General features: G+C 43.5%; 2 protein-coding genes across 2 annotated transcripts in view; one reads left to right on the top strand and one right to left on the bottom strand.

Annotated features, from left to right (window-relative positions):
* Window positions 1–7875, bottom strand: part of INSYN2B (inhibitory synaptic factor family member 2B) — a 45555-nt gene extending 37680 nt beyond the window's left edge. The window contains exon 1 of the mRNA XM_060238342.1: window positions 6445–7875. Coding sequence (XP_060094325.1) covers window positions 6445–7775 — 1331 coding nt within the window. The 5' untranslated portion in view covers window positions 7776–7875. The remainder of the gene's footprint in view (window positions 1–6444) is intronic.
* DOCK2 (dedicator of cytokinesis 2) overlaps window positions 1–20073 on the top strand; it is a 536841-nt gene that overhangs the window by 228237 nt on the left and 288531 nt on the right. The window lies entirely within an intron of this gene.

Below are 20073 nucleotides of genomic sequence, written 5' to 3'. Positions count from 1 at the left end.
GGCAGTCATTGATCTGGAATGATTTAGAGAAAGCTGCGATAACTTAGTTCTATTTGTAGAGGAACGGACTGGATATAACATTGTAATGGGATTTTAAGGATAGAAATCACCCATTAGTCTTGTACTGAGTTATGGGTGTGGGGCTTGACAACTTATACTGAGCTATGTTCAGGCTCAAATGAATCCCTGAATGCTCTCAGGATCTAACATCTCTGCTCTTTGCTATGCTGAGTGATACTTGTGGTTCCATAAAAGTTCTCTAAAAACTGCAGACATTACAAATTTATCACCACAGTGACAGTATGTATCCAGGAAAATGATGAGAGAAAGCTTAGTAGGTGACAGAATTCACTCAAGGACTACATCTATATTTTGCTCACATGTAGGTAAGGAATCAACTGTTTGTTGGATGGGCCCCTTATGCTTTCTTTGCACACTTACCCGCATTTTTCGGACCATAAGGCGCTCCGGACCATAGGACGCACCTTCCTCCTGGGGGGCGATCCGCTGCCTCCGCCTCCGATCCTGGCGCTTCCCCCGCACCTGCCTGCCTGGCTCCAGCTTCTTCTGGAGGAAGCACCCGCTTTCTCCGCAAACCCAGTGCTTGGCGAGCGCCGGCTGTGGAGGGGGCAGCGTGCTTCCTCTGTGCATTTCTGACTGGCTCCAGCTCTGATGCTTAAAGCAAGCGCTGGGATCAGAGGGCAGAGGGAGAGATCCTGGCGCTTGCTGTAAGCGTCAGAGCTGGAGCCAGGCAGGCGGAGGAAGCACGCTGCCCTCTCCGCAGCCGGCGCACGCAAAGCGCTGGGTTTGCGGTGGGGGCAGCGTGGAATGATCCCAGCGCTTGCTGGAAGAAGCTGGAGCCAGGCAGGCAGGCATGGGGGAAGCGCCGGGATCAGAGTCGGAGGCAACGGATCGCCCCCCCCCCCCCGAGGAAGGTACCTTTGCTCCATAAGACGCACACACTTCCCCCCCCACTTTTTTTGGGGGGGGGGAAAGTGCGTCTTATGGTCCGAAAAATACAGTATTTAGTTGTTGCATGCCCTTAAAAGAAGACTGCCCTTGCAAAGCAGAGAATTTATTACCTTGCATGACTAACACGAATAGCAAGAAATTGAAATTAACTTTTTACAAAAACCAGCGCTAATATATAATCTGTGGAGACCTTTCAGCTTAAGTTTTATTCAAGGTATTTCATTTGCAAGCGTATTTCCTCAGATATAGCTTCTAGGTGATCTTCTTTAGCATTAAATAACTTTGCAAAATAAGGCTTTGTGAGTTCCCCCCTTCCAATTACTTTGTTTCTGCTTAAGGGGTACTGAAACCTACCAACGCTGGAACTACAGCAGTGTTGATGACCAAATGTAAATAATTTTTTAGAGCCAGTTAGGAATTGTACTAGCTATTGAAATGCAAATACAATCTTGAGCCTCTGTCTTGGTAGCCAAGATAAACCACTTCTAGAAAAATAAATGTCATAGTATGCTGATGTGCTCCAAAAGTTGGGTGCACATACGAAAAGACAGTTGTTTCCAGGTTCATGAAAACTGACATCTTAAAAATATTGTCAAGAAGGGACTTAAATGTTCTGTTCCTTGGTGGTCTTCCATCCAAGTACTAGCCGGAGCTGACTCTGCTTAGCTTCCGGGATTTGATGAGATCAGGTTAGCTAGACTATCGTGGTCAGGATGGGTTTGGAAGTAAATGGATTTTTTTTTTTTTTTTTAGTACTCTGAAGCTTTGATGGCAGTGATATATAGCAATTCTTACCTTCACATTTGAGGGGGGGCAGACATGCATCATAAAGTTAGCTTTCCCACAATTAGAGAAGATTATTTTACACACTTACCTCCTATTTTGACATATTTATTGCTTGAACTGTTGTTTCCCCTTAATTGGATCCATAACATCTGTTGACCCTGTGCACGTTGCTTGTTGTCTCTGCTTTGTCTCAAAATGTCTACATCATGTTATATGCTAATTTTGTTGTTTTTTTTTTCTCAACCCTGTCTATACATTTGAACGCTTTTCTCCCATTTCATTGTATCTGAAGAAGTGTGTGTGTACACACACAAGCTTATACCTTGAATAAAACTTTGTTTGCCTTAAAGGTGCCATTAGACTGTAACTTTATTCCTGTGAATTTCTTTGTTATACTTATGACCCAACATGGCTCCTTGGTGTTGCCCATTGGGTATTAACTGTTAGTAAAGCCGATGAACACATAAAGGTTTTCCAATCATTTTGGAGAGTACTGTAAGGAGACCTTCAAGAAATGAAAGGAGTTGTATTTACCCAAAAGAAAGATGGCTCTGCAAGTAAGATGCTCCCTTAATAAAGGTTATACACAGTTTAAAAACTGCCGTACATAAGCTGTAACATGTACGCAAATTTAGAACAGCCCCTTGTCTCATATCTTGATGACCTCGTGCCTTGATGGCTCATGTGGAAAAAGCTTAATCAGTCTTTCAGGTGAATACAGCATGTCACCATCTGCAAACTTTACTATACCACTGTTTCACCTAGACCATCTAAGCTAGGCCAAAACATTTCTTTTTACTGAAGCATTTATTTATTTTAGCTATTTCATTGTCTGCTTCTTTGCTGAAATCTTGTTTAGGGAGGTCTTTATGCTGTTCTTATGTCTGTGGCTTGTTTTTAGTGGCTTGATTTTTTTTTTATATTGATAATTTATGATAATATATTTTATGGCAGTGTAAGCTGCCTTGAGCAGAAGAGGTGGCACAAGCATTTGGCAATTAAATAATAATTAAAAAAAATAACTAATACTACTCTTGCTACAAATACTTGGAGCCTTCCCTGTTGGTTTTACTCTGAAAGGTACCCATTTATCCATCTTTCTGCTCTCTGATTTTTAAGCCGCTCTCCATCCATGAGATTACCTATTTATCCTATATTTTATTACTGCTTTTAAAATAGGGAGAAGTTGGCCTTACTTCTTTTTAGAATTATTTGAATGTTTAGCATCTATGTAAATATTGACTCCTATTATATATGTTTTGGGGAAGGGTTAAAAGTGTCCCCCCCCCCCCCCAGATTGCAATTATATTGAGTCAAACTGTGGCCGGACATTTCCTTATGGATGTTAATTGTTAGGTGATAATCCCTTATGCGTATCCTCTCCTCTTAAAATTGAGGGAGATGATATCATTCAGGATATTGCCATTAAAGTTGCCAGCCTCCAGGTGGGGCCTAGAGATCTTCTCTGTTGGCAGGTATGACTTGGTGGCACTACCCTTCCCGAACCCCAGCCTCCCCAGGCTCCACCCCCAAATTTTCTAGGAATTTCCCAACCCAGAGTTGACAACCCTAATTGCAATTGAATGGACAAGTGCGAAGCACTAAAACAGAAGGCATAAATAAGCCAAGTAAAAATTAGCAAAACAACCAAATTCATGTTTTTTAAAAAAACCAGACAAGAGAAATTCCCTTTAACGTAGGAGAACCCTAAAAGAAACAAAAACTTATAGCTTTGTATCCCTACGCTCAGTCTGTCTAAGAGCAGCGATGAACCAATACATAAAAGGAGAAGACCTGAGCTCCCCCCCGCCCCCCCCTTTATAATTCATCTGCTAAAAAGGGGAATAGTCTGGATCTGAAATCTGGTTGGTGGATTGAATTGGCTTCTTTCTACAGAACTGAACCCTCTGGACAAGAATAATTTTCAGTGGGCTATGCCAACTGGCAGCCAAAGTTTGAAGCATGTAGCCTATAACTTTTGGAGCAAAACAATCCTGTGCACCTTTAATGTAATTAACTATCTGTTGTAGAGCTTTAATAGGTAGGTATTCAATAAATATGCTTTTGTTTTACTTTTGTCTGTTTGTTCTTCTTTTTCAATTAAGCTATTTTAAGCCTTTGAGAGTCTTTCCTTTCACCCTGGGGTCCTTTGCAATTAAATTAAAAGTTAACCCCCCCCCCCCCCTCTATGCTGGACTTTGCCTCCTGAGTGTGGCAACTTTTTGAGATGTCTGGGAATTCTGAAGTGGAAAAGAGGAATAAATAAACCCCATAACATTAATCGTGTTCCTAGAATCAGAACGATCTTGCTTTAAAGAAGATGGTCTAAGGTGGAATGCTATAGATAACTGAAAAAATTGGGAGTGGACAACAATGGAAAATCTACCCAAAATGGCCACATCAGCTGTCTGTGGTGTGACTGGCTACATCAGGGGTGTGTGGCCCTGCAAGACGGACCTGTTCCGCTGGGCTTATGGCTGAGGCAGCGGGCGTCCCATTATTCCATCAGTTGGCCTCCCTTGCGGGGACCTTGTGCCCTACGGCAGTGCTTTCTCACTACTACCACCATCATTTAATATGGGCCTATAACTATTTACCTGTATGATGCGCCTTTCCCGCCGGTGGTGCACTTTATTTACTGTTTTAATTTTAATGTAGTGTTTTAACTCTGATCTGTAGGTTTTTATTATTATTATTGTATGTTGTGATCCGCCCTGAGCCCGTTTATTGGAAAGGGCGGAATATAAGCCTACTAAATCAAAATAAACAAATAAGTAAATAAATACGCAAAGGAGCTTCTGCTAGAATTCCAGCCCTGAAGTTCAGTGGCACCTTTAAGACAAAGTTTTATTCAAGGCGTGATCTTTCAAAAGCACATGCCTTGAATAAAACTTTGTTGGTCTTAAATGTTTCACTGGACTCTCACTTTGTTCTGTATACAGTTCTGTTCACCGTATCTTGAAAAGAGCATTGCGGAGCCAAAAAATTACAGAAGAGGGCAACAAAGACAATTAAGAAGTTGGAGTTCCTTTCCTATGAGGAAAGGCTGAAGAGTCTAGGGCCGTTTTCCCACTGACCTTACTCCGGAGCGACGTCCCTCTTCACCGCGCAGCGTCTGCGCGGATTTCCCAACAACTGCTGTGCACAACCAGGAAGAGCCGCGGCTTTTGCGTCGCAGATATAAACTGGTTTTTAGTGGTTTACATCTGCGACACAAAAGCCGCGGCACTTCCTGGTTGTGCGCAGCAGTTGGTGGGAAATCCTCGCAGACGCTGCGCGGTGAAGAGGGACGTCGCTCCGGAGTAAGGTCATTGGGAAAACGGCCTAGGACTTTTTAGTTTAGGAAAAAAAAAAAAACATAATAGAGGTTTATAAAATTATGCATCGGGGAAGGAAATAGACTTGAGAATTTTTTCTCCTTTTCTCAAAATACCAGAACTCGAGGGCATCCAATGAACTTGATGGGAAGTAGATTTAGAATAGACAAAAGGAAATGCTTTACAAATGTGATTAAAATATAGAATTTGCTGCCAGAGGATATAGTGATGAGTCTGACCAAGGCCACATACAGCTTTAAAAAGAGAATTAGGACGGATTCATGGAGGATTGGTTTATCGGTGGTTTGTTAGCCATGATGAGTACAGGGAACCTCCACATTCAGAGGCAGTAAACCTCTGAGGTCCAGTGCCAGCCGGCAACATTAGGGGAAGACCTCAGCCTTTATGCCCTGCTCTTGGCCTTCTGATGTAACTTACAGGTCTAGGGTAGCTAGGTGCTACCTTTCTTTTGGCAGGGGGATCCAGTAGCCTCTCCTGGAGTTTTCAGCTATGTGTGCTTTGCTCACATGGTATGATGACATCACCCGGAAGTGACGTTATTGCATTGCTGACATCGCATGTGATGCTCTAGGCTTTGGGCAAAAACTCTATGGTTTTTTAGCTACACCATACAGTTTGCCCCTAAACTACAACATCCTTGTGTGATGTCCCCAGCACGATGATGTCACTTCCGAGTCCCTGTTGGACTGGAGACTGGCAGACTGGGGATCCCCTGGCTGGACTGGGGGTCTGGTAACCCTAGATAGGCCTCTGTTTGAGATATGATGCTAGTCTAAATGGACCACTTGTTTGGGCTCACAAACCTTTCCTTGTGGTCAGAGGCAGCTTACAATAATAGTTCAAAGCATTTCCAGTTAAAACCTGCAAAAAATAACAAATCCCAAATATCTCCCTCCCTCTTACGTTTTTATGTCTCTGTTTTAATGTCCTGCTCTTATATCTGTTTCAAAAGAATGAATTAATTTCATTTGTGTGCGTATGTATGCACACATACATTTTAAATAGGAAATACTGCTGCCGTTTATAATTATGCTTTTTTTTGGTATATTTGCCACTCCCTGAACTGAAGATTATCTACCAAGAGAAATAACTATTAGACGCTAGTGTGTGTTGAACATAAACGTTGATAAATCTTAGTAAGGATGCTTTTGTATACTTTTTTCCCTTTAAACAAAAATGGTAAAAGAACAATTTATTTGATTTATAACTGCGAAAATATAAAATACTGTAGCAGAATGTCGCATCCAAAAAATATCCACAAGCAAAATTTAAAGGGAAATAATGTATTAATTAAAAAGAATACCGTTAATGTTAATGAAATAGGATTGAATATCAAAACACGTCATACCCTTCATTGAGGGCTCTGGCCTTTTCCATGTCTTGAATTACATTCAAAAGGATTTTAATCTTTTCCTGGTTTGACTGCAAGGATTCCTCAACGGACTGGAGCCTATCTCGTAGCGCACACATGTCACTGTGGGCCAAGTGGATTTGATTGATTTGTTTAATGTCTTCGTTCTGTGGTTTCATTTCAGCCTCTGGAAGACAGGCATTTATGTGAAAGCCTTCGAAGTAGTTGTTATAGTGTGGCACTTCGGTATTGGTAGAAATGTTCTCTGCTTCAGCTTGACAGGAGGGAACAGAAGATAATGCGTTGTTGCTAGCGAACGACTTTTTTGTTTGGTTATTATTAGTCAGTGTCGTATGGTCAGAGTCTGTTTTCTGCTGCATTGGTTGCTGATGTTCTCTGAGGGAGCAGCGTAATGAACTGTGGCATAACTGAGGTGAGGATGGGATAATTTCCTTAGTGCCAGCGTCATCACTAGAGGCGAGTAGTTCAGTATAGTTTTTTTCCTTACAAGAATCATGACCCACATTAGTTTCATTACAGTTGCAGCTGATGCAGGGGAGAGATTTTTCTGAGCCCGTATGCACTGAACAGTTTTCATCAGATTGTCTCAGAGCTGTACCTTGGCCACAAATGGGAAAATTGTCTTGTTCAGAACCCGCGTGGGTGTATTCAGGCACCTGGGTAGAAACCGTTGCTTTTTCCAGTATTGCAAATTTATCTGAACCCAAATAGATAGGCCCATTGCTTTGTGCTTTAGGCACCCTTTTAAACAGCAAATTGGCTGTGGTGGCGGCTTTTGGTCCATCACCTAAATGCCGATTGATGCTTAAGTATGAGAGACTGGGAGAGATGACATCCTGTTCCGAAAGACTGCCATTTACTTGAACAGAATATTCAGACGCCTTTGGCATTTCAATTAAGGACTTGCTTGCTGTAATTCTTTTCTTTTTAAATACGGGGAAGTGTTTTCTGAGACTTGGAGAAGTCTGTATGGCAATATTTTGTAATCCCGTATGAGAGGAAGGGGAATCAAGGGAATTGTTTGCTTGGTTGTGAATGTGCGGTTGCGATGCTTTTATTTTATCCAATGCATACGAATCTCGAGTAGCTGCTGTCTCCAGATCTGATTCTGTCAGTGGTGCATTGTCCGTTCCATCATCTTTGAATCGGACTTGTTGAGATTTGCTCCGGCGATGGTGGGGCCGCCTCTGAAAATCTACCGAATCCAGGCTGTTCCGCTTTAGCAGCACCGGCCGCACTTTAATGCCTTGTTGAGCCATTGCGTCGCAATTTAATGTATGCAGATAATGCGTTTCTTTACGACCCATTTCATTTGGTCATTTGAACAACATCTGGCTGAGCCCCCAAATAAGAATAAACTATTGTCGTTGGACAAATAGCTACCTTTTTTTTTATTCTCTTTGTTCTTATTGTGCATATATTTAGCTAATAGCTTGTCTGCAGTTTTTTAAATTCGCTGTTAAGTATTATTAAAGTATTACTTTTATGACTGAAAGAATTAACTTACAATTTAAATATTTGATTCCAGATATTTTTTTATTTGCATAGAGTGTAAACAGCAAACTGTATAGCACTTTGGGGCAACTGCTTTCCAGAAGCTTAGGCCTCCTAGAAGAACATGTCCTTTAATACTAAACTGAAATTCTTCCTTTATAGGTTTTTTTTCTTCTTGTTCCATCTTCTTATTGTTACTAACAAAATCAATCTTAAATAGCTGAATAGAAGCCTGCGACCTGTGACCAAACAGAAGGAAAGCATCCAACAGGACTAAATGAAAAGAGATTACTGTAGTATCGTCCTTGATCTTGTTCACACAGGTTTGAGGTTAAGGATGCCTAAGGAACTGCATGACTATGGTGATGTTCAAAAATATCTTGGTGTCTCCGGACTAGCTTTTATGGAATAGCATATAGTTTCTGAAAGAAAGAAAAAAGAAAATAGTTGCTATATTATATTAAACAACTGTTTCAATCTCAAAGTTATTTTTATGTACTGAGGCTAAGTATGCCTTGGGATGATCACATAAGCAAACTGGGACTCTTGCATGTTGTAGAGAAAAGCAATTTTAAATAAAAAATAATAATGACGATTAAGGATTACCATTATGCAATGCTGTAATATTAATCTACCTGAAATCTACTACTAACCTAATCTCACAAAACCAATTAGGTTAAGAAACCAATTTCTCCCTGCTCCCCCACTACCTCTGAATTACTGACACTTTATATGTAACAATCCGGATGCTTTCTTGACCATGACGTGGGAGCTGCTTTCCTTGGCTGATTCTTCAACCAATTGTGTTGCTTCTTCCTACATGATTCTTGTTTGGCTAGCAGGAATGACAGCATCGCAGGTTCTACATTGCTTGTCCAAATGTAGCTTGGGTTTATGAAACAAGATATTGAAGCCAGGATGTGAAAATGGCTTATTAGCCACATTTAGTCTTAAACATGTTTTTGCATTGTATATAAATGCTATATGCTGTTTTATTAGGGTTGCCAGCCCCCAGGTCCCAATGGGGGTTAGGGAAGGACGGTGGCTCAGTGGTAGAGCATCCACTTGGTAAGCAAAAGGTCCCAGGTTCAATCTCTGGCATCTCCAACTAAAAAGGGTCCAGGCAAATAGGCATGAAAAACCTCAGCTTGAGACCCTGGAGAGCCACTGGCAGTCTGAGTAGACAATACTGACTTTGATGGACCAATCAGAATTCAGTATAAGGCAGCTTCATATGTTCATATATATGTTCCCCTGCTTTGGGAGCTTCAATCTGCCACGGGCTAGCTGGCTGGTTGGGAAAACCCCATCCCCAAACAGGGACATCCCTAACGCAATGTCATCACTCTGAAGTGATGCCATCATGCGAGGGACATTGCATGGTGAAGCTCTGATTTTTTTTTTTTGACAAACTCTCTGGTTTTGAAGGCAGAAAAGACCCCGTAGAATTTTGCCCCCAAACCAGAGAGTCATACCAATGCAATGACTTCACTTCTGGGTGATTATATTGCATTGGGGACATCCAGAGAGTCACCAATGCAATGACTTCACTTCTGGGTGATTATATTGCATTGGGGACATCATGTGGAACATCTTGCGTACCCCTGGAATGCTCCCCAAATCGCCCTGTGGTCTATTCCTGTCTTCTTTCCCACCAATGCTGTGTGCTCACCCAATTTTAGTATATGTGCTGCCGAAGCGAGCACATTGCTTACCCACCATACGAAGTTGCCTGACAATTGTGGCTAAAGAATAAACATAAATAAATAAATAAAGCAGCTGATAGGGCAAGGGAGTTTGTATTGTGTCTGTGAATATCCCGGCCCTGGAAAAAAAAAAAAATTGCCATTTCCCTCACCCCTGAGCATGATGCTGCCCCCACATGCTGCTTTAATATTGCATGGGAGCAAATAGTGCTCATTAGAATGCACATAGAAATCAAGCACACCCATACAAAACTGAAAAAGTAACAAGTGAACTGTTGAGAAGTTCAAGTTTAAATACAGGTGTTTCATGGTCAATGCAAAAAAAAGAAATTCTAACAACTGCTGTTCAAGAAATTCTAACAACTGCAAAAAAAGAAATTCTAACAACTGCTGTTCAATTCAAAATTCTGCTTGGGTTTGGAGGTTTCAGGTCAAACTGTAGATGATGTCATCTATGAGACACTGGCTCAGATGTTCACTTATTCAGGGAAAACAGACTTTTTATTTTATTTGGTTTGATGATGACTACGTGCTTGTAAAATTTCTTCCCTAGTGTAATTCTCATGTTACACTCAACTCATGTATGCATGAATGTTTGATATAAACTTCACAGTTGTCCACGTTTTCAGTTGCAATGTGAAAGATGTTGGCTCATTTTTACAAACAGTTATATATTTATACATGCAGGTGCACAATTAATTTTTCTTTACATGTGCACTGAGTAATTTTCATGTTACTCAGTGAAGCGAATGTACATTGGCTCTTTCTTACAACCAGCTGTACGCACATACATATAGGATGTACATGTGAACAGAGCTAGTACATAGGATTGAGTATGTGAGGGGTCTGGAGACCAAGTCCTATGAAGGAAGGTTGAAGGAGCTGGGCATGTTTAGCCTGTTGAGGAGACGGCTGCGAGGTGATATGATCACCAAGTACTCGAAAGGCTGACATATAGAGGACAGTGTGGAATTGTTTTCTGTAGCCCCAAAAGGTAGGACCAGAACCAATGGGTTGAAATTAAATCAAAAGAGTTTCCTGCTCAACATTAGGAAGAACTTCCTGACTGTTAGAGTGGTTCCTCAGTAGAACAGGCTTCCTTAGGAGGTGGTGGGCTCTCCTTCTTTGGAGGTTTTTAAACAGAGGCTAGATGGCCATCCAACAGCAATGAGGATCCTGTGAATTTAGAGAGCAGGGGCGTAGCTAGGGCTTCGGGGGCCTGGGGCGCAAGATTTATGTGGGCCCCCCTATGTGTGTGGCGGAGGGGAGGGGGAGGGGAGGGGCTTCCCTGCCTTAAAACGCCGAGCGGCGCGCGGCCCTCCCCACATCCCTCCGCCCCCGCAGCCTGCCTCACGCACGCCCAAAGTTCCTCTTTCTGGCGCACCGCCGCGGCCGGGGCCAGGAGCGGCTGAGTCGTCGGCGCCTGGGAGTTGAGGGGGCCGGAGAGCTTTGGGGCGCTGCTGCCGAGCGTGGGGATGCGGCCACTGGGCGCGCAATGCCGCCTCCTCCTCCTCCTCCTGCTGCCTGCCGCCGCCTTCTGCTTCCTGCTGCTGCCCGCGGCACGTGGAGCAGCAGGAGAAGCCTCGAGCAGGCGAGGGTCGGACGCCGCTTCCCCCGCCCCGAGCTGGGACTGTGGCCGGAAGGTCTGTGCGACGCTCCGGAGCCCTGCCGGGGAGGGGAGGGACCCCCCTTGGCAATGCGGGGGCCCCCCAGATCCCCCAGACCTGGGGCGATCCGCCCCCCCCGCCCCCCTCCCTACGCCACTGTTAGAGAGCAGTATTTGTGAATGTCCTGCATTGTGCAGGGGGTTGGACTAGATGACCCTGGAGGTCCCTTCCAACTCTATGATTCTATGTTAGGATTTGAATTTTTGTAATAACTTCTATAGTGTTTATTTATGCAGAATAAATGCATGTCTGTTTTCAGTGACTTTGTATACTTTTAACCATTCAGTCAATTTCTACCTTTGCTATTCAGCAATTTGTAAATGCCTCTTATGTCAACCATCGCTTGCATTGTGTTTGCATTGTGGCACTGCTTCTTGTCTTCATCCAGTGGTCAATGATGCAAATTACTGGATAGCTGGTTGTAACTATCTCTGTTTACAGTTGTTCTTCCACAGACTGACATGTTTAGTGGCATTTGTTAGATGTGACGTCTATCATAGTTCCATACTAGTTCTTATATCACTGTATAATCTTATCTGAATTTTAATTGTTCCCCTCCTTCACTTATATACAACTAGTATTGATTATAAGTAATTATAAGTAATTTCAATGGGCAGCAAGCCAGGTTGTTTTTTTAACCTGCTGTATTCTGCAGACTGTAGGAATGGGATTCACCTGTACCCTGAAGGGCTGTTGAATGGGGTTTGTCTGCTCTTGACAGTAGTGTGGGTGAGGGGGAAACCTCAGACCAGAAACTGGTGTTATGTTACCTTCATGGGACTAGAATATGGCACGTCTTTCTTCAGCTGTAGCAACTGCTTGGCAAGGAGGACCCAGGGCTGTACACAATTTGACAGCCTAGGGGTCTGTGCCAGGGTAACCTTGCCTTGGTAAATCAGGGATGTGTTGGCAGAGGAGGCCTGACTCTTCTGCATGCCATTAAATATCTGCACTGCAAAAATCAAGTATGAAATGACTTGTTTCCTAGAATGCTGTGGATACTGTTTGGAAGTAAGAATTAATAAACTTGGATCTTGATTATTAAAAGCAATTGTTAGTAATTCTTATCCCACATCTACCTGCAACGGACATCTTTGTGCAGTGCGCCAAAGCATCTAGAGCCCAGTGCATATAGACACAGTTGACACAACAACACAGTTGGTATATAGTTTTATGTGCTGCATACTCTATGTTAGACTTTAGCCGTATGGGCTCCTTCAGAAACGAAGAGTCTAAAAGCCGCGTGGGCTCTTGTAGAAGTGATGAGTCTAGTGCAAAGAATCCAAACAAAAAGTCTTTGATATCAGGAAGAGAATTGTATCCTGGCGTTCACAAATACTTCTTATTCTGGAAACTACTTCAGGCTTACGATCAGGTAGATGACTTAGTCTGCCCCATATCGTCTGCTTGCTTGACTTTTTTTCAAAGTGCAATTTGCGATGTGTTATACCAGGTAAGTTATTAAATTTCTCCAAGTACTGTCGTAAATGTGGAATTCATTTAAATGCATCGTGCACAAAGATGGCACCTAGTATTGGAATAGGGTTGCCAAGTCCAATTCAAGAAATATCTGGGGACTTTGGGGATGGAGCCAGGAGACTTTGGGGGTGGAGCCAGGAGACATTAGGGGTGGAGCCAAGATCAAGGCTGTGACAAGCACAACTGAACTCCAAAGGGAGTTCTGGCCATCACATTGAAAGGGACCGCACACCTTTTAAATGCCTTTCTTCCATAGGAAATCATGAAGGATAGGGGCACCTTCTTTGGGGGCTCAAGGAATTGGACCCCCTGGACCAATCGTTTTGAAACTTGGGAAGTATTTTGAGAAGAGGCACTAGATGCTATACTGAAAATTTGGTGCATATACCTCAAAACACAGCCCCCCTAGAGCCCCTGATATCCGCAGATCAATTCCCCATTATTCCCTAAAACTGCTGGAGATCTAGAGCTGTGGGGGGTGGGGCTTCCCCTGCCGGCTAGCTGGCTGGGGGGCGGGGGGAAACTTGTAAAACCAGGAGATCCCCCACTGGGACCTGGGGATTGGGAAGCCTATATTGGAACAATGTATATACCCTCTGTATGTCTTTCAATATAATGCTTCTGCACTGCTTTCATAAGTTTCATGATGAAATATTGGTTTGAGTTTTGCAGAAAGCTGTGTTCTGAAAAGAGGGGGGAAAGGACTATCCTGTCTGTGCTCAGATGCTGTTCCTGTTTTTTTTTCTTTTTTTCTTTTCATTTGAAGATGTAAATACTGAAACATTTATGCCATCAAAATGCTAACACAGCACAGAGTGCCAAAGTTTCCCCCTGGGAGAAAAGACATTTTAAAGGTGGGATAAAAATGCTACTTCTTGAGTAGGAGTACATTTTGTCACATAGAAGTGCTTATGAATTTTGTGGTTATGTAGCATCATCAAAATGCTTGAGCAAACTTCAGTGTGCTCTGTCATAAGTACAAGAGAAAAACGCTGTTGAACATTTCCGCAAGTATTCTTGAAGGAAACTTAAAGCAAGACAATTTTAGTATATCAGTTGTATTATATTTAATGGCCAGCATAAACTTTCACAGCATATGAAACCCCAGCAAAGTTTACTGCCTTATTTTGTGCTAAGGTAGAAGTTCAGAATGCCCAGAGTGTACTTATTATAGTTTGATGGGCTACAGAAAAAATGTTAAGAGTTTCACCTTTTAATTTAAGCCTGCCTTTATTTTTATAGCATACCTTTTAATAGTAGCTCCGTTATTAGAAGATTTTTGACTGTCTTTAAAAATCTGTAAAGCTTATACTCTGTAACAGTCCATTAATATTCTACAGGAAAATTTAAGGTGTCTTAGGAACTCACAATTAATAGTAAATTTCATTGTAAGCAATCCTTCCCCACCCTCACAGCTACCAAATCAGTGGGCCCTCAAAGAATCTTTTCGTCCCCTGTGTTTCTGCCTGCCTCCATTTTGGTTTTGATATTGCTCATCTTTGTCTGTTCTACCTTTTGAGTGTTTTCTCCAGCTGTCTTTCTCTTATTTCTTTAACTGTCTTGTAATACTATCCATTTCCTCTTTTTCTTCATTCCTGAATGACACATGAACAATTCATGACAAGACTCTGCCAATAAAAGGCAAATAAAAGATAAGACAAATTTAAAATTCAGTAGAAGCTGGAGGTATGTGCTTTCTTTCCTAGTCTTCCTTCTCTGTTGATAGTTATCAGCAGGGCTTTTTTTGTAGCAGAAACTCCTTTGCATATTAGGCTACGCCCTCCTGATGTAGCCAGGCCCTCTGCTAGGGCCTTGAGCGCCCCAGGCTGGAATCAGCCCCGGGCCCCTGCCCTGCTGCCCATTCTGCAGGGAGGGCAGGTGTGCCAGTGCAGGAGAGGAGGGCTGGGCAGGTTCCTGGCACCTGCACAGTGCAGTCTCAGAGCACCTCTGAGATTGCGCTGCACTGTCACGGCTGACCTGCAGCCCCTATTCAGCCTTCTCGGGCAGACCCGAGAAGGCTGAGCAGAGGCTGCAGGTGAGTCATAGGCTTAAAGTACGTGGGGGCTGGGGGGGGGGGGCTCTAGCCCCCCTGGGATTTTCCCACCTGGGGCTAAGCCCTCGCGGGGCAATCAATACAGGATTTGGGGCTTCAAAGGGGCTTCAGATGCATGAATGGGGTGATAAAGGCTGTGGGTGATTGTCCCTCTGAGTGTCAAGACGTGGAACTTCAAGCAGAGTCGGACCATGTTGCTTTAACAATTAATCCATTTATTGAGAACACACATGCAGTATAGAGGCAGATTGAGTTTGATACTGGCCCAAGGTTGGTGCCAGTCTTTTCTAGGTTTCTACAGGCGGGAAACAATACAGTCTTGTTCACACCTCCAGAGACAGCCAGCTCTTCCCAGGGTGTTATCTCTTTCCCAGAGGAAGAGTCCTTGAGGATCTACACTTCAAAGCTGCAGCTGGCTTTTCGTATAGGGGTGAGATTTCACTCTTGCGGGTACAATGTGCTAGGGAAAGGCATTTGCTACAATTCTCAGGGTTAGTAAAACAGAGTTCATATTAAGGTACATCATGGCGTTAGTCATGTCAAGCGCTTCATTCTACATTTCAGTTTCAGCAAGTTACACGTCTGACACGTCTGAGCTTCAATGACTTAATTACTTTACAACCCAAGCTCAGCTCCTTAGAAATGCTAATTGAGCTTCCCCCAAGCCAGAGGTCCTTCAATACAAAAAGAAGTCACAGCCCTCATATCCCAAACTAGCCAGATCTCATCAGAGTTTGGAAACTACACAGGAATGGCCATGGTTAGTGCTTGGAGGAAAACTGAGGCTGCTGTGCAGAGGAAGACAGTGGCAAACCGCTTCTGCTTGTCTCTTGCCTTGAAAGTCTCATGAAGTGGAAAAGACGATGAACCAATCAGCCTTGGATAGGTCAGCAATTGCCAAGATAATAGTGACACTCCTTCCCCCTCCACTTTTAATGCACCGACAGTCAGACTGCAGGCTCTCTTTGGTGGTGGATTCAAAATACTTGCTTGGTTCCATTTTACATTTGGGGAGACAGCGAGATTTGAGTGTGGCCATGAAGATCAGAGGCCTTTAAGAACAAAATCCGAGGCCAGTGGCACCTTTAAGAACCAACCAAATTTTATTCTGGGCATCAGCTTTTGTGGGCATGTACACTGTTTCATTTAGATTGCACACACACTTATTTTATCTGACATAAGCCCTTTTTTTTTTGCTATTAATCATTGATCGTATTTATTGTTTTGCTGCTGTTGGTTTTATGATGTGAGCCATCCTGAGCCCATTTTGCGGGTAGGGCAGGATATGTTGAATACGTGAAAGTTTGATTTCTGAGTATAAGTGAAAACGGAATGATTTAGGTGTCAAGCCCCGGTATCAGCAGCAGCTGTAAACCGTAGCATATACTGAACCCAAGATATAGTTGGTGACAGCCAGTTTGGTGCAGTGGTTAAGTGTGTGGACTCTTATCTGGGAGAACCGGGTTTGATTCCCCACTCCTCCACTTGCAGCTGCTGGAATGGCCTTGGGTCAATCATCACTTTTGTAGGAGTTGTCCTTGAAAGGGCAGCTGCTGTAAGAGCGCTCTAAGCCCAACCTACCTCACAGGGTGTCTGTTGCAGGGGAGGGGGGGGGAAGGTAAAGGAGATTGTGCTTCAGGGTCATCAGAAAACAGCGGTGGGGGGGGGAAGGGAAATGTTCTGCTAAAGCTTTTCTGTATTGCCTTTTACTGTCAACTTTGTGACCATTGGTTTGTCCTATGCACATGATATGTATATTTGCAGACCTTAAAGTGACTATTGTAAAAGTGAATTTCAAAAACAGGACACAGCAAGGGACCTCTGAGATACCACTATAACCACTGGCCAACTCCCACCTTTTTCTGGCCCGGTCCATGGGCATTGTTGCGGGGGGTGCTCCCTAAATTTATGGGGAGGGAGCTTCTCCATCAATTCATAGGTAGTGATAATGGAGGCCCCTCCCTGTGATGTCACTGGCTGCTTCCTATGATGTCACCGGATCAAATGTCTCTGGCTGGACCCCAGCCCCTCCCCGGGAAATTGAAAAGTCTACACCCCTGAGGTGAGCCACCCCGCCTGGCTGCTCTTGCCTTTAAGGCCAGAGCAGTTGGGCGGCGGGGGGGGGGGGCATTCTCCTCTGGAATCAGAGAAGCCTCAACATCTCTCAGAGAAGCTTCTCTGCTTGTTTGCTTTAAGGCAAGAGCAATAAGGTGTGTGAGTGTTCTCCTCTGAGATCTGCTTCCCTTGTGAGGGGAGCCGAGCTCAGAGAAGCCTCTCCACCTGGCTGCTTTCGCCTTTAAGACCAGGGCAGCCGTGGGGGGGGGGGGCATTCTCCTCTGAGCTCAACTTCATACAGTAGCCAACCACTGGTACTCAAGACTTACAGAGTCCTGAGTCAGTACAGTCAACAGGATGGGACATCTTATAACACAATGCAATAGGATTTGCATAGTAGAAGTCTGGGATCAACTACAAGTTTGAAAATAGAACTGAAGTTTGAAAATGGAACTGAAGCAAAGCGTAAGTATTAACATGATGAGTTAATGCAAAAATTACATGGTAGGATTGTACTTTCAGCAACAGGCCTCATGAGCTATACGCAGTAGTACAGACCACTGTCCCTAACCCTTTACGCAAGTATCTTTCTGAGCCATTTTGTTACCTTTGTAGAAAAGCTCTCTTGAATAATTCATTTCTGCATAGTTTGCAGAAAGCCAGAAGAGTGGAAGCCTTCCTGACCTCATCAGACAGACCATTCCATAACGGGTGGGGGAGCCCAACAGAGGAAGTGAGTGTATGGGCAGTTGTTAATTTTGCCCATTTGCAGGTTGGCATCTACAACAGGCTCTGCTCAGATAAGCAAAGCTGTTATGGTGAAGCCCTGAGGAAGAGGCAGTCCTCAGATACAAGTGACCAAGGCCCTGAAGGGTTTTGTATGGGATAACCAATTCCTTAAACTGAGCCTAGTAACTGATGGACAGCCAATGGATTGATTGAAGAATATGCATGATCTGTCTAGCTCCTGCTAATGGCCAAACCATGTCATTCTCCACCAACTGTAGCTTCCAGGTTGGTTTTGAGGAGAGACCAATGTAAAATTCATTACAGTAGTCTAGTCTCTATGTCACCATGACATGAATCCAGGTGGCAGGATCTGCTGTCTCAAGGTAGGAGCCATCTTCCAGGCTAGAATGAGTTGGAAGAAAAATCCCGCCCCCTCCAGTTAAGTAGGATTTGAGTTTAGTTGGAATAAAAATGGAATATGGGGTCCTGAAATAGACATTGTTTTATTTTAATCATTATTTTAAGAAGAAGAAGAAGAAGATATTGGATTTATATCCCGCCCTCCACTCCAAAGAGTCTCAGAGCGGCTCACAATCTTCTTTACCTTCCTCCCCCACAACAGACACCCTGTGAGGTAGATGAAGACATTGGATTTATATCCTGCCCTCCACTCTGAAGAGTCTCAGAGTGCCTCACAATCTCCTTTCCCTTCCTCCCCCACAACAGAAACCCTGTGAGGTGGGTGGGGCTGGAGAGGGCTCTCACAGCAGCTGCCCTTTCAAGGACAACCTCTGCCAGAGCTATGGCTGACCCAAGGCCATGCTAGCAGGTGCAAGTGGAGGAGTGGGGAATCAAACCTGGTTCTCCCAGATAAGAGTCCGTGCACTTAACCACTACACAAGACTGGCTCTCAGTAGACAAACATTCTGTGAGGTGGGTGGGGCTGGAGAGGGCTCTCACAGCAGCTGCCCTTTCAAGGACAACTTCTGCAAGAGCTATGGCTGACCCAAGGCCATTCCAACAGGTGCAAGTGGAGGAGTGGGGAATCAAACCCGGTTCTCCCAGATAAGAGTCCGCACACTTAACCACTACACCAAACTTAGCAGTTATCACTCAGAAATGCTGGATGAACCATAAGTCATAATTTTGCCTTTTAAGGTATTTTGTTTTACAATAGGTATTTTTAAATGAAGCAATGTTTTCCTGTCTGACATTTAAATTTCTCATTTAACTTTAAGGAGTCATCCATATAAGGAAAAAGGGCGTTCCTATTTTACTGTTTTAATATAAAGCTGGAAGGATAATACATTTGATCTTACACAAATACACACGAGGTCAAAGCAAAGTCATTCAGGGCTGTATGACTCAGGATTTCTCTATGAAACAGCAAATAAACAAGCACATGATTTATAGCTAGTTCTTGTAACTTTTTAAAGGATTAACAGATCGTGCAAAGTGGAGACACGTTTGTTCACAGTACTGCTTCACAAAACATTTATGACACATTTTCTGCTCTACTGTTCTTTTGACAGAGTTACCATTCCTAAAATTCAGAAACTTTATTTTCGGAACATTTAGAATGTCTCACGTTGGCGGTTCAGTCTACGTTTACCGGAGAGGCAGTCCAGCATAAACTAAACATCGATATACCTGTTAATACCTTTCTCATGGTGTCAGAAATCCCATAGAAGTCACTGATTGTTTTTGTCAGTGGTGCCTGGAGATCTCCTGTAATTAGAACTGATCTCCAGCCTACAGAGTTCAGTTCCTTTGGAGAAAACAGCTGCATTGGAGGGTGGAGTTCATGAAATTAAACCTTCTGCGACCTCCCCCCTTCCTAAACCCTGCCCTCTCCCTGCTTCACCCTCAAATCTCTATGAATTTTCCAACCCAGAGTTGGCAACTCTTTTCCCTTAGCCAGGGCATTTTTTTAAAAAGAAAAAGCCCAGCAGGAACCTATTTGCATATTTGGCCACACCCCCTGATGCCATGCCAACCATAACTGCATTTCTGTGCATTTCTGCTAATCTCCCCCCTCTCTTTAGCACAGTAGCTAAAACCTTAGTTTTAGCTTTCTCTAAAAGTTTATGAGAAAGCCATGGAGAAAGGAAGAAGTGGTTGAAGACCATATCCCATACTAGTTCTTCTGAATCTAGGGTTGCCAAGTCCAATTAGAGAAAAATCTGGGGACTTTGGGGGTGGAGCCAGGAGACATTGGGGGTGGAGCCAAGAACAAGGATGTGACAAGCATAATTGAACTCCAAGGGAGTTCTGGCCATCACATTTAAAGGGACAGCACACCTTTTAAAATGCCTTTCTTCCATAGGAAATAATGAAGGATGGGGCACCATCTTTTGGGGCTCATAGAATTGGACCCTCTGGTCCAATCGTTTTGAAACTTGGGGGGTATTTTGGGGAGAGG

This window comes from Heteronotia binoei, chromosome 5 (genome assembly GCF_032191835.1).
Source record: "Heteronotia binoei isolate CCM8104 ecotype False Entrance Well chromosome 5, APGP_CSIRO_Hbin_v1, whole genome shotgun sequence".
NCBI lineage: Eukaryota > Metazoa > Chordata > Lepidosauria > Squamata > Gekkonidae > Heteronotia > Heteronotia binoei.
Note: the sequence above shows the minus strand (reverse complement) of the source record. Positions and strands in the feature narration are given on the sequence as shown.